Raw genomic sequence first — 22000 nt, forward strand, 5'->3', positions numbered from 1 at the left:
GAGAGAATAGAGGAAGAAAGCTCTTCCTATAAAATGATTATAGAGACCATGGAGGGAGAAGGTAGGAGAGACAAGGATCCCAGCTCTGGGGGAAGGAAGGTGGATGAGACCTGGAGGGCTGAGAGCACTCTATCTCAGGTCTGCAGCTATCTCCATTGTCCCTGTCCGCTGAATACTTTTCTTCTGTTTACTTCTGTGTCCCTATAATTCAGGACCTACCTTTCTAGAGTTACCCATGCCTCTTGAGACAGACGCCAATCCACCTGACCAGAAGAGACTCCGTGGTACACACTTAACTTCTCTAAGAACCCAGGAAGCACAGGCCGGAATGGCAGCCTGCATCATCATGAAACTCTGTAAATGTCCCTTTCCCCTCTGGCCAAGAATTGGACTTGCTAATGATTCTTGGGGTGGGGGGGTGGGGCGAAACATATAGTTCATCACCTAAAATTCAAGGGAGAACTGATGTCAGACCCACAGAATAGCTATGCACCAACACTGGAAAATTCTAAGAACATTGCCCAAGGCACAGTGGCACACACTGATCCTTCTAGCCCTGCCAAGGCTGAGGCAGAAGGATTGTACATTTGAAACCAGTGCATGCTACATAGTGTGTTCAGGTAATACTGTGAGGCCCCGAGTCCATGACTAGAAACCAGATTTGAGAAGATGCTTCAGTTGGGAACATGCTATGCATGCAAGCATGAGGCCCTGATTTCAAACCAAGTGCTCACATCAAGTGCTGGGCTACATGACTGGATTCCTAGTACTGGGCAGGTAGAAATGGGTGGATTCCTGGAGCTCACCGGTGGGCTAGCCTAGCCTATGGAGTGAGTTATGAGATAGTGAGAGACCTTGCCTCAATAAAAAAAAATCCCAGAACAAAAAACCTCACCAAAACCAAAAATCAAACAGGTGGATGGAACTCCCAAAAGGTAAAATCTGAGGTTGCCCTCTGTCTCCTCACCCATGCACATACAGGTGAGCACCTCATACACAATAACACACATACACACAAACACATACTAGACATATATACATACTTATGAATGCTACCCAATTACAATGCACACACAGACACACTCATAATACAAACATATGCCTATACCTCTCCATAATGCATGTATAATACCCACATGCATACACATATATACACATGCATACTAACATACATATATACACCTATGTATATACATACACACACAAAACACACATGCACACTAACATAGCATGAACTCACATTCATACATGTATAATACACATGTACACTAACATATATATGAACACATACACAACTATATATGCACTGTAATATACAAATATGAAGAAACATGTACATGTAACATACATATGCACACATGCATACATGTACAACAATACACACATGCACATACATATGTGAATACAAACAACATGTTCATTAACACACACACACACATGCATGCATGCATACACACACACACACACACACACACACACATCATATTACAACAAAGAAACCAAATGCAGAAAAGATAGAAAGCTCTCTGCTGCAATTAAAACCTGGTCCTTCTAGCCCCTCTGCTCACTAGACAGAACCAGAAAGAGACCAGATGCCACAGGCCCATTCTTTATGGGTTAAACTGTGCACCACAGTCAAAGGCATAGTTTGGGGAACTTGAGAGCCAAGATGACTTTTAAGTGGGTTAAAGAATGTGGAACAAAGGCAGCGGGTGGTAGGTCAGGAGGGCCCTCTGGTTCCTCTCTGTTCCGAGCTGGAGTCAATTTGCTGTTCAAATGTTTCCCACAAGGGCAAATAGCTCTGAAAGTCTGTACTGAGGCTGGGCTGCCTGGCAACACAGACATGTTTTGGAGGAGCTGGGGAGGGGACTGGGGCTGGAGCAGGAAACTACTTCTTTGCTTCTTCCCAAGCAGAAAAAAAATTGCTCCTTTTGTCTGTTCCAGGAGAATGCATTTAAAATGACAAGCTAAAGAAAATGAAAACAAGCCATGCTTTTGGAGGCATTTGACGGGGAGGAAAACGGACGTCGGCAGAGAACACACGGGTAAATGCAGCTCCAGAATTTTCTGAGTTTTCTCTTAATATGCTGTCAATGCAAACTTGATTGTGTTTTAAGGTCCCCTCTGATAATGGGGTGTCTGAGAACAGTTCAGCCCTTCCCTGACCTCTCAGCTTTATGGCCAGTTGGAAACGCAAAAACAGAAATTACCAGGGTGATCCAGGTATCTGAAAAATGCCTTTGAGGAGTTGTGGGTATTTTTTTTTTCGTCTTCAAATCCTCAAACATGAAAGAGATCAGAAGAAAAAAGATGACTCTGTGAAATTGAATTATAACAGCATCAGGCAGTCCGCGCTCAGCAATTAAGAGGAGTGGATTTGAAGGTGCCGGGCTGGATGGAGGCAGGGAAGGGAGAGACCTACTTCAAACTCTGGTGCTTCCCCTCGGGGTACATGTCTGTGTTGCCAAAGGGTGAGGTGGTACTCAAAGGAGCCAGAGAACAGTGTCGGAGGTTTAAAAACATTTTCCCTGTGGTCGGGTCAATGCAACCCCATTCCTCAACACATGCCTATATGCATGTTCAAAAAGTAATATCTGAGGTTGCCCTCTGTCTCCACACCCATGCACATACAGGTGAGCACCTCATACACAATAACACACATACACACAAACACATACTAGACATACATACACACTTATGTATGCTACCCAATTACAATGCACACACACAGACACACTCATAATACAAACATATGCCTATACGTCTCCCCAATGCATGTGTAATACTCACATGCATACACATATATACACATGCATACTAACATACATATATACACCTATGTATACACATACACACACAAAACACACATGCACACTAACATAGCAGGAACTCACAGTCACACATGTATAATTCACATGTACACTAACATGTTCCCAATGCAACCCATCTGGGAACAGAGTCTTTGCGAGTCGTTGCGGCTGAGTGGATCCTGCACCCAATGACAGTGTCCTTTGAAAAGGAAGGCAAGGGGACCTGGGATATAAAAACCACAAAGCAGTGATAGGAGGCAGTGTGTGATGGGCAGAAGCTTAATTGAGTAATATGGCTACAAGCTGAGAGTGAGGACCATATATCCAGGGTCCTCCAGGACTTGCAAGAGGTAGCAAGGCGTTTTCTCTAGTGACTTTGGGGCACCTAGATTTCTAATTTCTGGCCTCCAGACCTGTGAGTGAAGGAAGCTTTGCTGCTTCTAGTCACAAAGTTTGGAGCCAGCTGTCATGACACATGCAAGGAACTCATGGTAACTTTGTGGGAGGGATGTGCATGCAGGTGTGCGCATATGTAGGTAGAGGCCAAATGTTGACATGGGGGTCTTCTTCCACCACCCTCCATCTTGTTTTTGTTTTGAGACAGTGTATTTCACTCAACCTGGAGTTCATGGATTCAGTTAGAAGAGCTGACCAGTGAGATCCCGGGACTCTCTGACCTGCCCCACCATGCTAGGATGACAGATACACTTCACCACACCACCCTACTTTTTCTGAGACTTCTGGGATCCAAACTCAGGTCCCCTTCTTATGTAGGAAGCACTTTTACAACTAAGCCATGTCTTTAGTCCCTAATTATTACTTCTTGGAGCCATGACTGGTTCTGGGGACACAAAAAGGTCACCTGCAGGTACTGTGTCTCTGCTGTGACACCTGGAAAGTGACTGATACCTGTAGTGGTGGTTGGTTTAGCACAACTCGGAGTCACCTGGGAGGAGAATGTTCTCAAAATAATGTTTTATTTTAAATTATGTGAATGTGTGTGCTTATGTATGTATGTATGTATGTATGTATGTATGTATGTATGTATGCATGCATGCACTCATGAGTACAGGTGCCTGCAGAGGCCAGAAGAAGGTGTCAGGTCATCTGGAGCTGGAGTTACAGACAGGTGGGAGCTACCATGTTGGTCCTGGGAACTGCACTTATGACCTTTGCAAGATAACTACTGGATAATTTCTCTAGCTCCATGGAAGAGATCCTTAATGAGGAATTATCTAGATCAGAGTGTCTTATGGGCATGGCTGTGGGTGAATTGTCCAAACGACATAGGAAAACTTAGCCCATTATGGGCGGCATCATTCCCTAGTCAGAGTATCTTGAACAATATAAGAAAAGAGAAAGCCAGGTAAGAGCAAGTAACACATTTGGTTATCCCTTATGCTCTTGACTGTGGATTTGATATGACTAACTGTGCAAGTTCCTGGCCCTGACTCCCCAAAAATGATAGACTGTAAACCTGGAATTATAAGCCAAATAAATCCTTTCTTTTTCTAACTTCCTTGTCAGGATATTTTATCACAGAAACAGAAATGAAACCATAATACTTCCCATTTCTAGCTTGTCTTTAAAGCCACAGAGTCTGGCAGTAAACTTTCCATTTGTCACCAGTTGCTGGGGCTGTCAAGTGGCCAATTCCTTTAGAAGCAGCATCTGAGCCTCCAAGGCCCGTAGCTCCTGCTCCTTTCAGCTCCAAGGGTGTGATATATACCCTAAAGTTGGCCACTGTGGGCAGGCTATCGGATTTAGAGCTGTATAATGTACTCACAATCCTCATGACTGTCTAATCCAGGATCCTTTACCAGCCCCGGAGGCTGACAATACTCCCTTTCACATTATATGTCCTGGTCACTGATAACTGCCTCTTTCTGATCTGCCTGTGCAAACATGTCATGCAAGTGGAATGGCAGACACTAGAGTCATTTTATGTGGCTTCTCTCAGCATCCTATGTTCGAGGTTCTCCTACACAATGGCATGTATGATTTAATTGCTTTTGAGGGCTTAACTCTCTCCTACTAAACAGGTACCTAACATTTGCTAACTCACCCAGCAGCTGATGGGTGGGATTTTGTGGCCTGCCTGGCTATGATTAGAATGTTTCTGTGTACATTTGTGTCCTGCATGCCATTGTTGTATGATCCTAGTGTTAGAACACTGGTGGGGTCTGGTGACTGGGCCCTTTGGTCTGGCTGGTTACAAACTAACACTACTGGAATAACCTTCCCTAGTCCTCATAAAGGAGGTGCGACCCAGCCTCAGTGCCATTAGTCAGTTAAGCTCTTAGAAAGTAACTCAGCACCCCTGTTTGGGAACTGATACTCTTCCGGTCCTCTTGTCTATTAAGACACTTGGTGTATCTCCTTAATCACTTTCCTGCACTCATCCTTTGTATTTATTGACTGGAACATTCTGAGAACATACTGCAGTTGGGATTGGTTTTATTTGTTTATTGAAACATGTTTAGATTATACTGAGGCCAGGTTGACTTGGTCAGGGACTAGAGTCACTGAGTTTGGTGACTGTGCCCCACTCACCAGTCACAGAAGTCACAGCTAGTGATTCAGTCATCAGTGTTCTATACAAGAGTGGGGGTTGGAAGGGACATAGCACCCATCTCAGGCTACTGCATCCTCTCCCATTTTATGGTCCCAGCTCTGCATGACAAAGCTATGAATGTCTTCTGAGATATATATATATATATATATATATTATACATATATATAGATATAGAGATAGATATAGATAGATATAGATAGAAGTAGATATACACACATATATCACATATACACACACATATATATCATACCCTATACATTTATATATTACATATAAATTATATGTGATATAATATACAATGATGTTATATAATATATTAAATATATGCTATAATATATTCTATATAAGGTATATAGAATATATTTTATATATTTATTTTGTATATTTAAGTTATACTTAATTTATATTTATGGTGTATACTATATTCATTATATATTATATATTCATATTTATTATTTTGTACTGTTTATTTTTATTTTATATTATTCATTATAACTATAAATATTATAGACTATATTAATCCAATAAATTATATATTAATATATGAGTAAATACATTTAATATATTTAATTTATTATATGTTATATAAATATATATTAAAGCAGAGTTACCCTATAGCAAGGTGACAATGCCCCTGTTAGACACCAGAGAGCCCAGTACCAAGAATGGGTTACATCTTTTGGATATATTGGCCAATAAAATTGACAGACATTTCACACATCACAGGTTATTGCCAACACGCCTGATTATCCTCAAGAACTTGACAGTAAGAGCCTGTTTCTGAAGACACCACACACTTGAGTGATGCGAGAACATGGAGAAATCAAGCAGGTATTCACCAGGAAGCTTCATTCCTACTGGATAGCTTTCAGAATGCTAGAATGTCTATGACGGGCAGAGAAAAGTAACCATCAATCTTACCTAGCTGTGATCAGCCTGGCAAAATACACCCATTATTCTAATAGTGATACCCACATTAGGGATATAACCAATCACTTTCTGCTTGGATTTAGGACCCACTCCAAAAAGATAAAAGCCCATACTTGGTATCATGACTGGGGTCAGGAATCTGTATATAAACAAGCCAAAGGCCCTAAGAAGAACCTACTGGTAATACTGTTAAATGGACAGATTATTAACTCACCTCTTAATAATTTATCCCATAGATTACTAAAGCTTTCAACTCTCATCAGAGAAGTTTCTTTCTGCATTAGATAGAGAGACCCACAACAGGTCAGAGTTCAGAGATTAAGGGACTGTGGGGGCTCAGACATAGATGGGACACAGATATCACATCCTCTTCCTCCGAGGTTCAGGCTCACTGAGGAAGAGGCAGAAAGATTGTAGGAACCAGAGGCAGCGGGTGACCACAGAGAAACTGTTTTCAGGACACAGCGGGGCAGTTGCACGTGTGAACTCACAGTGGTTATGATAGCATACACAAGACCTTTGCAAGCTCAGGCCAGACAAAATCCCAGCCTGGAGGTGGGAACAAAGTCCCACCTTAGGTGAGGAGCTAGGTAATTAATAGCTGCTGGGAGAGGAAGAAAGGACTTGCTCTAAAAGTGTAGCCCTTTATAGGCTGACTATGCTCTAGTGCTCCAGTGGAAGAACATACACACACACACACACACACACACACACACACACACACACACACGCGCGCGCGCGTGTGTGTGTGTGTGTATTAAATGGAATTTAAGAAAAGGACAATAGAAAATTGGGTGACTGGGGATAGACTTGTGAGAGGGAGGTTAATGTGATCAAAATATAGTGTATGAAATTCTCAAAGACTTAACAATTAAGAAATCCTCCTGGGGTTGGGGCAGCCAAGAGCACATGGTGCTCATCCAGAGGATTCAGGTTGGGTTCCCGGTAACCACTTGGTGGTCCCAAATATCTGTTCCAGGAGACCTGATGCCCTCCTCTGATCTGCATGGTCTCTAGGCATAAACCTAGTGAACACACACACACACACACACACACACACACACACACACACACACAGGCAAAGTATTCATACATATCAGATAGTAGAAATAAATAGATCTAAAATGTTACATTTTTATAAAAAGTTTGAAACCCCAGCACCTACGTAAAAGTTGGCATGGTTGCTAATGACTATAGTCCCAGCGGTGGGCGCTAGAAATCGGTCAATCCTGAGAGAGACTGACCCTGTCTCAAGGAAGCAAGGTGGAGCGTGATAGAGATAGATATCCAATATCCAGTTCTGGCCTCTGCAAACATGACACAGTGGTGCGGGTGCACATGCATCACATACAACCCAAACATGTATCAATCAATCAATCAGTCAGTCAATCAATCAATCAATGAATCAATGACTTGGAGAATGCAAGCCTTTCATTTGCTTAAGAGTGAGCTTTACATACCTGTTCTTGAGATGTTAATGGGGGGGGCATGGAGAACTAAGCTCCCCCTAAGTGATACTGAGCATGGGGGACACCTTCCTACACTGAACATCTCACATGCATACAGCAGTTTCCCTGCCGAAGCACAGAGCCTTCCTGCCTGCCCTGTAAGGCTCAATGCTCAACATAACTCCATGTGGGATAAGTTATCTGAGCAAAGCTCCACCTTATTGGCTAAACGCTACAGTCTTCAAGGGTCTCTGGGATGCTCCCAGCTTAAGATGCCTACAGTCTCAGCATGCCTGCTCATCTGAGGCATATAATGTTAAGTACACAGGCCCTGTCATCCTCCAGGCTGTGTGGTAACTGTGCCCAAATGCTCTGGTCACTTCCTAGTCCAGATGCTCAAAGGCATAAGATCAATGACACAGGATCTTCCTCCAAACCCAGGGCCTGCAAAGAGGGCGTCCCACACAAGTGAAAGTCTCACATATCGTCTGTCCACTGGCTGCATCTCTTAAAGGAACATGGACATCTCTTCCAAAGTCTGCTTGTGGCAACTGGACTTCTTCCCCCTTTGAAAATGTCCTCAGACACGACTAAACTTGAAAGGGATAATGTGCCTTACAACCAAGTTTTCTGATCTGAATATTACACGCGACTTGGTTAAAAATATCAAATTGCGGCCTTGAAATTAAGGGATGGATTGAGTGACGAAGCTGGGCAAAGGTACGTCACTGGGTGACTTGGGGGAGTGCTGTAAAAAAAAAAAATGAGTTTCGTCTTTGAGATGGGCTCTCCCTGTGTAGCCCTGACAGGCCTGAACCTGCTTTACGGACCAGGCTAGCCTTGAACCCATAGAGAACACCTGCCTCTGACTCTTGCCATGCCGGAATTAAAGGCGTCTATTACCACGCCCAGATTTAAAATAAAAAATACTCGCAGAAGGTCGGAGGATGAGGAGGTGGAAATTGTTGAGATACTGAATAGGGGAACACGGAATGAAAGACCATAGGATAAGCTACCACATCGGACATTTGGTCAACTCTAAGTTAAGTATCAGAAAATCCCCCAAACAAAAAAAACAAACAAACAAACAAAAAAAAAAAAACAAAAGAAGTAATGGGTTGGGGATTTGGCTCAGTGGCAGAGCGCTTGCCTAGGAAGCGCAAGGCCCTAGGTTCAGTCCCCAGCTCCGAAAAAAAGAACCAAAAAAAAAAAAAAAAAAAAAAAAGAAAATCCCCCAAACGTCTCTATTGTTTATAATCCTCCTCACTTCATGATATTCTAATGTATGATGTTCCCTTTTTCCATGTTTTATCTATCTGTGGCATTCGTGTATTCTTTCTACGTGTTTGTGTGTGCACACATTTCAGCAAATGTGTGGGCCCATGGAGGCCCAAGGTAGATGCTGGGCGACTCTCCTCCATCTCTTTAACACCTTATTTACAGAAGCAGTTAATCTACCAACCCAGAGGTCACAAACTGCTGGGCTACTTAGCCAGTTCTGCCTTGGGCTCCCCTCTCTCTGTCTTCCAAGGCTGGGATTGCAGGCAGGATGCCCTGGCAACCTGAACTCCTGTCTTCCCACCAGCATGCCAGAGGTGTGACCCATTGAACCATAACTCCCAGCCCCCTTTCGCCCTTTAATATTTACTTCTTTATTTATCTATTTATTTAATGTGTATTTAGTGCGTATGTGCGTTTATATGCACCACACATATGCATGAGCTCACAGAAGCCAAAGGAAGGCATTAGATCCCCTGGACCTAGAGTAATAGGCATTTATGAGCCATGTATGTAGGTCCTCTGTAAAAATAGTAAGAGCTCTTAACTGCTCAGCCGTCTCCCCTGTCCCCTATTGTTTTTATAAGGTTTCCCTCCCCTGTTTCAAACAGTGAAGTTGGGGTTTTGGAAGGAGAATGGATTAACTCCAAGATAGAGTCTTAGACAATGCTTTTCCTCTTGGTCGATGGGTTCCAGAACTGAGACGTGTGTATATGTGCATGCATGCATGTGTATGTTTGCCCTCCTCTCTCTCTCTCTCTCTCTCTCTCTCTCTCTCTCTCCCCCCCCCCGTGTGTGTGTGTGTGTGTGTGTGTGTCTGTGTGTGTGTTTGTGTGCACGTGTTCGGTCTTCTGTACTAAGGAGCTTTGTGTCAAGTTGAAAGCCAGAGGACACATGATCTTTTCGTGTGAACAAGTCTTACCTCCTTGCATGAAGCCTGCCGTGATTCACGATTAGAAAGCTGTGAGTCAGGAAATGTGGACACAGTCTCCAAGCAACTCTATCACCTCCCATCCTCCAAAAGCCCTGCTTTCTAGGAAGACAATCCTTCCTACCAAAACCAGGGTGAGATGGTTATCCATACAGCTTGGGGGACAAACCTTGGAGTTGGAGAACTCACAGCACAATGTCCCTCTGAGGCTAAAACAGAACTCAATGAACTTTTATAGTTTTATAGTTTTTTTTTTTAAATCCGTCGGTAATATTCAATCTTTTTTATGTACCAGACACCGGTAGGAAGGCCTCACAAATTCAGAATCACTACAGACCTGTGGAGGTAGGTAATATAATGGAATTTATCTTTAAGATAAGCACATTGAGGCTGTGATACAAAGTCCTACATGTCACTCAGTCTATATGTGGCGGGAACAGAGGTCCTCCTCTATTGGGATAAAAAATCCAAATGTCTTGAGCCATTACCAGGCACACTGCCTGCTACCAGACTGCCTGGGCCTTAGATCCAGGTTGCACAGGGCGGGTCAGCTTCACCCTGAAGAGGGTAGAGGCTGCACTTCCTCAAGGGGAGAGCTATTTCACACCATTTTGGAAGACAACAAAGGTCATCTCTGATATGCCACAACTCCCTTGAAGTACTGTGGCTGCCCTCTGTCCCCATGCCCTCAAGGCGGCACTGTGTATATTCAATTTACGAGATCTAGAGACCCTCAGGCAAAACCGCGAACACAGATTTTTAGCTTGGTTACTTTCCCTGACCGGCTGGGGGAGGCGGACCAGGGCAGGTGAGCGAAGCTGGACCTTCACTCTAAATTCCCTCCATCTTGGCCCCATATATGGTTACTTGATAAGGTAGTGACACTTGGAGGAAGCCACAGACACAGCTCCAGAGAAAACTCCCCAAACTCATTCATTTCAGCCCCATGAAAGACATGGGTTTTATAAAGAGGGATCCTAAATCCTCAATGACACCCAAAGCAACAGAAAATCAGGACCCGAGGCATCAGCACACTCATAATCGTTAAGAGCTGAGGGCACAGAACTCAGTCTTAGGACATTCGGTTCACAAGCACTGACAAGACCCTGGGTTCTAGGTTTGGTTCTTGGATGCCACAGCCACAAGGAAGTAAGTATATTGAGCAGACAGAGCTCTTAGCCAATCATTACTTGAACCTGGAAGAATAAAAAGTTCCTTAAGAAATGTATCCAAATCTTTTCACTTGATTTCTTTACACGACACACACACAGAACAAAAACCTTTAAAAATAACCATCCTTGAAGAGAGAACACAAGAACAGGATGTCACTGAAGTACCAGATAGATAGCAGGCTGGCATTCTGTTTTGAAAACACCCCTGCCCCCATCCCCGAAGCAAATCATTTGACATTATAAATAAAAAAAAAAAAAAACAAAGCAAAAAGCAAAAGGAAATGTAACTGCAGCGATTATAACGGAAGACTGTCTTCCTCGCCATCAAAGTCCCTCTGGTTTGAATCCCTCACTTTCGGGAGTTACTTGAAGACAAGCCTCACCTCCCTTTCCCTATTCTGAAACTCCTAGGCTAGTTTGTAGAAGCCCTGCCTCCGGGCGCTTCCCCTAGGAGCGAGAAAGCATGTATACTGAGCTGAGCACCAAATCCCTCACAGCGAGAAGCAAAGCGGTCTGTGAGAGCTCTCAACTAGACACCCTGTGCGGAGCCCGCAGAGATGGAGGCCAGCTTCCCCAGTTGAAGCCCATCTTTCCGTTTGCTAGGTGTGTACCCCTTGAATCACTGAGGTACCCCAACTTCTGAAGGGAACCATGAAACCAATGAAACAAGACAGGTAGGACTCAATACCCTTTTCTTAGATACAGCCTGGAAGGCATCGATATTCCTGGGTGGGTGTAAATGTATTCATGGATATGCAAATTATGCAAATGAGATCAAAACGGAAATGAGACCAAAGACCCGACTGCTGCTACATTGAACTTCTACTTCACCCTCCCATGGCCCTGGGCTCCTGGATGGTAAAAGAGCTCCTACCAGTAGTCCCAGTTTTGAGGGGTTTTGCATGGCTTTCACACCCCCCTTTCTCCTGCAACAGGAAGTATATTTCCATTTCTCTGTGGCCTTTAGCCCACCCCACCCCCAGCACTTCCGAAACACAAGCCATTTACCCCACCCCCTCACTTGCGGTGGTGGGTCTCTCTAAGACTGTTAGGGCACCCACAGTGACGTTGGGGCGCCCACCCTCACCCCAGTGGGTCAACATTACAGACAGGGATAGTCAGTCTCTGTAACAGAAGGACGCATAACCTTTGGATCACTAGAAAATGGGGAAGAGGATAATCACTGCGTGGGACATCTTAAAGATTAAAAAACAAAAAACAAAACAAAACAAAACATAGAACAAAACCCAAGTCTCTTAAAGTGGTGGTCTCTCCCCAGTTCTGGGGACCCTGTCTTTATCTGAGAAGTCTATAACATTTGCGAGTAAAGGCACTGATCTTACACGGTTGTTTTCCTGAATTTTAATTCTTTAATTGGTAGAGAACAAACACAACCTGAGAACAGCATCCCAGCACATTTGGCTCGGAATCACTGGCTTCTGTATTAGGAGGCAGATCCCTGGGGAGGTAGCAATTGCTCCATCCCTTGTGTATGGAGTCAGATTTACTTTAGACACACTACAACCAGATGCCAGCCTGGGCGCCTACCTTAGGATGAAATGGTCCACAGTAGAGTTATTGGCGATGGTGACAGATGCGGTGACTATGTCTCCTTGCTTGACGGGCTGGGAGGGCAGCCAGATGACCACATTGCCATCCAGGCGCAGTTCGCTGAGCTGGGTGCTGTCCTGGGTTCGATAAAGGCTAATAGAGCCAATCTTCTGCAGGTGGGATGTCCTGTCCTCCTGTCCGTCCTTTCCTGGACGAATGGCATTGTCCTTCCTGGTGTCACCTCCGGTGCAGTCCCCTCGCTCATCCCCTGGCTGTACAGCATAATACAGTTCCACGGGACTCCCCTCTGACTGTTCCGTGGGCCTCCTGCGCCCAGACACCACCGGTGGGGGATTGAACCAGCCCGGCAGCATCTCCAGCTGGGCCACGCACAGCCCCAAGGCCCCGCCCAGCCGGCAGCTACCTCGAACCTCCCGGGTATCTCGGGTATCTCGGAAAGCAAAGATCCGAAGGCAGGGTAGCTTCTCGTCCCTGTGGTTATCCCAGTCTCGGCCCACGATGTGGAAGAGCACCTGAACTTTGGGATGGCTCGGGTAGACTTTCTCTTGGAGGATGTAGGCCTTCAGCCTCCAGTCAAAAGGAAACTTATTGGTTGGGCCTAGAAAGTTGGGGTTCAACATCAAGTCCAGAGGCATGACCTTTTCTGCAGAGTAGGGCCCATAGCTGACATTTAATATCGGGGGCTGCTCGGCCTTGTAAGTGAAGAAAGACTCCGTCCTGGACTGCAGGCTGGCATTCCGCAATGGGTCAGGGTTGGCCTCCCTTAGGAAAAAGGCGGTTTCGGCTCTGAGGACACGGAAGCTTACCGGCAGGTATGGAGGCAAGGAAGAGAATCTCTGAGCATTATCCATGACTCCTCGGCTTTCTATCACTAAGGAAAAGAAGGGAGAAGTTTAAGTCAGTTTACAGGCTTTTGGTATCTGGGCCGTTACTTTGTACAGCAATTTAGAACAAAGAGATACACGTTCTGAAGTCCACAAAGACCAAAGCTACCGAGTTCTTCAGGAAATAGCCAGGGCCTCCGGGTGGCCGACTAACTACTGAATTATTAGGTTCACCTGCAGAAAGTAGACTGACGTGTGTAAAACTGGGAGTTGGTGGCTTAGTGAAGTGCTTGCCTCGAAAACTGGAGGACCTGAGTTCAGATCTCCAATAATCTTAAAAACAAACAAACAAACAAAAAAGGCAGTGCGTGGCGGCTCATGGCTGTGGTCCTAGTAATTGGGGGACAGTAAGAGGGGGACTGCTAAGTCTTCCCGGATAGCTAGTCCAGCCAAACCAGTAAGTCTAGGAGCAAGAAAAATGACACGTGGAATAGAATAAAATCCACAAATAAAGCCTGCAAAAGAAAGGTTTAGTTGGAAGTAAAGATGGTCCCCTCAAATCCTGAGGCAAAAATAGAGACTTTAATAAATGCTGCTGGAGCAGGTGGGTAGACACGTGTGTTAAAAACAACAACATTAAATTAAATAACACTAGATCCAAATCTTACAAGCAAGATGAAACCTCAGGGCCAGAGAGGTGATACAGTTGGCAGAGTACTTTCTGCAGAAACTTGAAGCCCTGAGTTCAAGTCCCCAGTGCCCATGTAAAAGCTGGGGTTGGGGAGGCAAAGCTGGGAGGAACCCTGGGGTCAGTTTAGCTGCAATGGTGAGCTCCAAGTTTGGTGAGGCCCTGTCTCAAAATTAAGCTGGAAGGAGATAGAAGAAGACAGCCAATCCTAACCTTTGACCACCACACATATCTGTCTTAGCGAGTCTAAACCCTCAGGCACACATGTGCACACATGTGAATACCTCACACACGAATTCACAATCACAAATTATAATATTCAACTTTGAACGGACGCATGAAGAAGTAGAGGATGGGGTAAGGGAAAAGATAAAGAGAAAAGAGGATGGGGAACACAGCAGAGACAGAGACGAGGAGAGAGGAAGAAAGTCCACCTGCATTAGATGTGGTAACACTGTAAAGTATGAGGCATCTGGGTTAAATGTTTAGAAACGGGCTAGAGAGATGGCTCGATGCCCAGACTCAATTCAGATTACCTCCCCACCACACACCACACCACACCACACCACACCCACACACACACACACACACACCCACACACACACACACACACACACACACACACACACACACACACACACACACGGCAGCTTACCTCCGGTTCTAGGGGAATACAGTGCCCCCTCTGGCTGCCATCGGTACTGCATGCACACAGTACACAGCAGTAAAAGCAAACATTCATACATATAAAGTATATTTAAAAGTGTGTGGAAATTCTTTCTACTATATTTGCAACTCTTCTGTCCACAATGTCAATGCCAAAACCATACATAAAACATATTAAAAGCTGTGTGGAAACTGTTTTTTTTACTATGTTTGCAACTCTGGTAGCCACAGGGTCAATGCTAAACGAAAGAAAAGTGGAAATATTCAATGAGATAAAAAGAACGTGAGAAAGCCATTTTGGCTTTATAGCCCTCATTTTTTATGTACAGATCTTGCCTGTTTGTTGGGAAAAACAGCAACGAGAGAAGCCCCCTCCCCCCATTATTTGAAAACCAGGAGCGGAAACACCTGTATTTATGTCTAAGGACTTCAAGTCCTCTGGTCATGTGGACCACTTGAGCTTGGTAAATTTAGTCATGAATCACTGAGGGCCATGAAGTCATTACTCTCTTCCTTTATGGCTGATGATAGAATCTTCATTATCAAAATGTGTAAGAGACCGAATAAGTCAACCACCCTCTGTTTAGGAGGGAGCCCTTCAAGGTCCCCAGGCAACTTCTGGTCCCCTTCATGATTCAACTCATGTGGCAGTCAGCACTCCTTCTGTCCTCAGAAGCCCACCTTTTGTCCTTTAAGCTTATTCAGATCTGACAACGTTCATTTGGCCTCATCCAAAAACTAATATTACTCAACCTATGTATCTTGCTATCTAAGTTCAAATCCCCAAGTTCAAATCCTTAGCACCTATGTAAAAGCCCTCGCTGGGGAGGCAGAGCTGGGAAGATCCCAGAGGCTCTCTGGCCAGCCAGTTTAGCTACCATGGTGAGCTCCAAGTTCAGTATGAGACATTGTCAAGGGGAAAGGCAATAGAGGAAGATACCCAGGACCAACCTTGGAGCACCACACCTACCTGCATTAGTGAATATAAACCCTCACACACATGTGCATACATGTGAATACATCACACGTGTATGTGTATGCCGAAATACCGCCTTAAGAAGCCGAGAGTCTCTGGGTCCCCGGCTTGCCTCTCAGCGCAGTAAGGATGGAAACAGCGGGGTGGGGGTTAGTCCACAGCTGGCACAGAATAAGAGATGGTGGATGGTGGACATCTGGATACTTGGATTCAGCGTCTGCAGCCTGAAAGAATTGCCTGCTGGACCCCCGGGATGGACTTAATGTTAAGAGCCCCAGATCCAGAGTCATGAGACAGTTAAGTCTGCGCATATTGGGGCTGCAAAGATTCCACATTAAGTCAGAAATGGGTGATACATATACCTCCTTCTATCTATCCCAGATGACTTTTCAGCCACCCAGCAGGCTGAGAGCCATTTGCTTGTCCAAAATGAGATTGCCCAGGAGAGCTTTGACTTTCAATGTTCAGGACACTGCTAAGGTCCTGTATGCTAAGCTGCATACAGGGCTCAAGATCATGAATGCCCAACTGCTACCTTGGCAGCCTCAAGTCAGTCCTCCTCCTTGCCTGGTCTTTGTGAATCCCAAGAAACCCAAAACTATCCTCCACTCATAGCAAAGAAGCTAGGAGACTTTTCTCTCCTTTTTTTCCCCCAACCTTCTTCCCTATGTCTTCTTCCAACTGAAGCCTGCACACACCCTAAGCATATGGGACACCCTGCTCGCTCTCTTCTGGAAGCATCCTTAATCCCTTCCCGGCAGGGACACTGGCAAGCACATCAAAGCTGCCTTTGGTTCTGCATCCAGATGAACTTGGGTTGTCAAGATGTCTCTTCAAAGAAATAACACTCTGTTCCTAGCCCAGAGGCCGTGTGCCGGGGTCACCAGTGACAAGGGCACCTTCGTTCCTTTCTCATTAGCGATGGCTGAGCATCTCCAGTTTAACCCACTCAGTCCTGGTCGAGCTTCAGACACAGAAGCTTTGCCAAGGTACAGCATTCCAGGGAGAGAGTCCTTGGAAGTGTCAGAGCTGACTGTTTCAGAAACACAGTATTTTGCAAACTACCAAAAGGCTAATTGCCACATCTAGTGATGTTTATTTTCAAGTATTTAGTCTGGTCCAAAGAGCTCTTGAGAACTTGAAGTAGGAAAATTTAGAGACAGTCTAATTTGGGGGAAGATAGTGAGGCAAGGATTTGCAGACATAGCTGAACACGGGATTGCAGGGCATCCTGGGTCTGTCGACAGATTTTCCCATCATCCTTCACTCTTCCTGCAAGGGGAGGTCACCACCCCCCACCCCCTCCTGTGTGTGCACGCACATGTGCGCGCAAGTGCATATACAGGTATATGGGAGTTTATGTGGAAATCAGAGAACTATTTCAGGTGCCAGGATCTCACACTGGCCTGGGCCCTCTCAACTAATCCCAAGGATTTCTCTTGTTCTTGCCTTCCCTGAAACTGGAATTATAAGCAGCTACCACCATGCCCAAAAATTTAAACGCAGGCTCTGGGGATCAAACTCAAGTCCTCATGCTTGCCAGGCAAGGACTTTACTGACTGAGGCATCTCCCCTGTTCCAGGAGAGGGTAATTGTTCCTGCTTTCTTTAAAAAAAATAAAAACAAGTCTACAAGTAGCCTTTTTGCTCTCAAGCAAATGTAGAGCTTAGTCCCTGCAAGATGACACTTGGGTGGACTTCCAATTCAAATCTTTCTATCTGGGGACTCTCTGTCTTTTGGGGTCACTCTGTATCCTCAACATGCAATATAGGGCACTAGCTCTGGTCTCCATGTTGAACGTAGTTCTGAGCCCTTCTAGTTCGTGAGACTGAACCCAAGTCAAAGATATGGTTTGGGAGTTTTGGGTAAAAGCTAAGGGCAAAGACTTTGGGTCTGAAGTTATGCACATTTGATCCATTCGCCAGTCATGTGCTTGCTAGTGGACACACGGTTACTTTTTGTAAGCTTCTAGTTGTCAAGATAGCTCAGCTAATGAATACACCTGCTGCCAAGCATGACTGATGCCATAAGTTCTGTCCCCAGGACCACATGGCAGAAGGACATATCTAACTTCCAAAAGCTGCCCTCTCACTTCAGAAATACAAAACAAAGGAAGGAAAAGAAAACCATATAGGCTTCAGTCACACATATGACAAGAGTGTCAACACACACACACACACACACACACACACACACACACACACACAAAGAAACAATCCTGGGAGGAATGCTGGAGCTTGAGGGAATGTGCAAGAGAGCTGGGTTATCCCACTGATGACGCATGAGCCATCAAATGAGGCAGCTCAGCCTCAGCAGCCTAGCCCAGGCTAGACCAAAGCTGATAACAGCCTCCAAATTTGGGGGGAGTGGGGGATAACCTGTCACGAAGCTACACCTGATGTCAAAGGCAGTAACCAATGAGAGTTAACTGCATCCCGGATGGGATTTTAAAAGCTTTGGGCTGGAACCTTACTCAGCCAGATCTTAACGAATATCCTCTTGAGAATATCTACATATAGATGAGGAAATGGGAGAATGGGGGGGAAATGTGACTTTCCCCCATGCGATCTTGATTGTACCGATGCTGTTAAAATCCACACCAGTTGGCTGGAGTCAGAGGCGCACCCTCTCCACCTTCCCATCACCCACACTTTCCCATCCTCCCCCACCCCCCACCCAGCTATGTGAGTATAAGGAAGTTCAGAGATGTGCATTATAGAATGCATTTAGCAAGAGCCTGGCTCCTGATGCGTGCCCAATAGGGTCGTGTTTTATTAGCGATTACTTTAAGGGTATCCGTGCAGGTGCATGTGCACATGTGTACACACCCAGGTTTATTTTTTACACTGGATTCTGGGGATCAAGTGCAAGTCAAGCAAGTACATGTCAAGCACTTTACTGACTGAGCCCTCTCAATCCGACACTTTCATGGCAGAAGCCAGACATACACATGCGTTATACTTAGCCACGATGTTAATAGTTCATAGTTTTTCTGACTGAAATAAATAATGTGCTAATACCAGTGGACTGGGTTTTTTTTTTAAACTGATCTTTCTATAAATTAAAAAGAAAAAACAAGATCTCGGGACCCAAATAGATTAAGGGTTGATCAACATTTCTTGGTGAAGACCCAGCACGCTTTCTCATGATAAAATTGCTCAAACAGGGTGTTGGAGAGGTGGCTAGGTGGTCAAGGGCACTCGCTGCTCTTTCAAAGGACCCAGGTTCAATTCCCAGCCCCAACATTGGGAGGCTTACAACTACTTGTAATTCCAGTTTCAGGGCTCTGATGCCCTCTTCTGGGCTCTGTGGGAACTGCATGTTCTCGGCACATACACATACATGCAGACACTGACTCAAACACACGACATAAAAACAAGTACCTTTTTTTTTTTTTTTTAAATCTTCAAGGAACTATTCCGAAAGAATGAGAAGGCAACCATTCTCCTTCTGATGTGGTTGACTTCATTAAACCTAAATCTCTCCAATAGGTCACCAAGGCATCTACCTATGACCCTAGTGACGGTACACATCCACTTCTGTGCTCCCAAAGACTTCAATCCTATGCACGTTACCCAAACAATCCCCTGTTTGGGGAAGTTTGAGTCCAGCTGATTAAGGAGCTAGAAGCATTCGCAACCTTTCCTGTATTGTCTTGCCTGTATCTCTTGACTGCACAGAACACGTTCCCTGAGCTCTGACCAACTTTCTAACCCCCTGGCTCATCAGTGCATGTTAGCATCTCTAGGGAAGACAGGATAAATGAGAGATCTCAAGGGTCTGAATCAAAGTCTCAGACAAGCCTCTGCCAGCTCCCGAAGGCCACGCAGAGGCACTGGGAGGCCGCTGACAGCTGTACCTTTCCATCCGGCCTCCACGCCACAGGCAGAGTATCGGCTTCTGTCTCCCTCCCTGTTTATCCATTTTCTTTATCTGTGCTTGATGTTGGCGGCAGGGATATTGTGTCCACCATCAGAGAACTCCAGTGCAAAGCCACCGCCGGAAATTGAGTTTTTGAGATCCCAAGATAGTGGATGTAGTTGATGCTCCTGTCACTTAGCATCCAGACAGAAGACCTTGGGGGAAATGACCCTGTCAGTCCACATGACGCACTGCCGTCACCACAAGGCTCACTCTCTGACATGCTGACAGAACATGGACTCTTTCCAGTCGATTCTCTCTGGGCCTGGATGGGGAAGGCAGGAAGGCTCATGCAGGTGGAAGGGGGGTGGGCTAAGGGCCCGGGATGGAAGGGGGGATGAGTTACAAACAGGCATAGGGATCACTCAGGAGTGTAAGGAGGGTACTTTGGTCTAGGTGTGTGGGAAGGAGGCAGATTTGCCTGAATTGGGTAAGCAGTAAAAAAAAAAAAAAACCATAGTGTAACATCATACAACCAATCACACGCCGTGGTAGGTTGCTCCAGTCAGCATAGATACAGTGGTGGTACTGCAATAGAATACAGTTTCAAGTTCCCCATGGCCTCATGACATGTCAGCTACTGTACAGTGCAGCATTTTAATTACTCAGACATCTGTGGAGATCCTGGTGTGAATAAACATTCCTCGAGGCAGTCAGATAGGGACAATACACCAGTTATAGGAAACACACATCCTTGATATTAACCACTATAGCCCTGGCTTAAAGATCCTTATAAAGCTCCTCACAATGAACCACTCATGACTGCACATTCAGAGTCTGTCAATCACATCACAGGGCCCGCCCAGTGCTTAGCATATGTCATCCGACTGTATGAGAACCCAGTGTGATAGGCAAGGGAACCACCCAAGGGCATGGTGGGGTTCTCAGAAGGTGCCCATGTCACTAAGTGATGGATGATTTCTAGATCCTTCCTGCTTTGAATTGAGCAACACCGGAATAGAATCTCCCAGAGTATATATGACCAGGCCAACTTGGATTAGTTTATTGTGAGGCAAGGACTTCTGCAGAGTGTTGAAGGGGAGTTCCAACTAAGAGTGACTGATTATCTGCCCAAGGGGACATGGGTCATACCAGGCATCTATCTATGTATCTATCTATATATCTATGTATCTATGTATCTATCTATATATCTATCTATCTGTAGTTTAATGTTGCATGTATATTGTAACATATAATTATTTTGCATTTATTTAATTATTTTTATATGACATATATCTATATCTACATTTATATATCTATATATCTATATCTACATTTATATATTTATATATCTATCTATGTGTATATATATATCTATATATCTGTCTCTAGCTCTCTGCACGCACATATATGCCCCCTGCAAATCAAATATAGATGTCAAGAGCATTCCACAGTCAATGTGTCTACCTTATTTTTGTGACAAGATCTCTTGCTGAACTTGCTTGTGATTTGGACAGACTGACTGGCCAGCGACCTCCTGAGTCCCACTTGTCTCTGCCTCCACAGTGCTTGGATCATAAGCACATATCAAAGTCTATGAGGATTTTTGTGGGTGCATGCTGGGGACTGGACTGAAGTCTTCATGTGCACGCGCAAGCGATTTCCCGAGTGGGCCATCTCTCCCGCCCCTGGAGATATTGCTGATGGACAAGTGGATGCAACCCGATTCCTCCTCCACCATCGCCTCTAATTTTTCTTTTTTAAATAAACCAAAATGGGGGAATGTTGGCATTCTGTCTAAGCTCCACCCCCACAGTTACCTGGCAACAGACAGGTAAGCCTGACTCAACATAAAAGGGGCTGCTTGGCCCCTCCTCCCTCTCTTGTTAATCTCTTGCCTCTTGCTCTTGCCCTCTTCCCTTTTGTCCCTTCTCTTCCCATCCCCCCCACCTCCCTCCACGTACTCATGGCCAGCCTTTACTCCTCTCCTCTTCTCTCATTAAACCTTTCCACGTGGAACCATGTTGGCCCGTTGTGTTTTGTTCGGATGCGAGCCGAGATTTCTACCCCAACACACAATGCTAATAAACACTCCTGGTACTCGGGGCAGTCCCCACCACAAGTTCCCATATTGTTATATCAGAGAAACCTCTAATCCAACAAGGTCCCATGGCGGGCGAGAAAGAGTAAGAAGCAACCTAGCAGGGACTTCGGCAGAAAGGGCTCTCCAGTCACAAAGAAGAAACACGTTGTGGTAAACATCACTGGC

At 45.1% G+C, this 22000-nt stretch overlaps 1 protein-coding gene across 2 annotated transcripts in view; it reads right to left on the reverse strand.

Moving 5' to 3' along the window:
- Tmem132c (transmembrane protein 132C) overlaps positions 1–22000 on the reverse strand; it is a 328815-nt gene that overhangs the window by 193217 nt on the left and 113598 nt on the right. For both annotated transcript variants that reach the window (NM_001431836.1, XM_087579030.1), the window contains 1 exon segment: positions 12693–13587. In NM_001431836.1, coding sequence (NP_001418765.1) covers positions 12693–13587 — 895 coding nt within the window.

The sequence above is a fragment of the Rattus norvegicus genome, chromosome 12 (assembly GCF_021556685.1).
Source record: "Rattus norvegicus strain SHRSP/BbbUtx chromosome 12, alternate assembly SHRSP_T2T, whole genome shotgun sequence".
In the NCBI taxonomy this organism is placed as follows: Eukaryota; Metazoa; Chordata; class Mammalia; order Rodentia; family Muridae; genus Rattus; species Rattus norvegicus.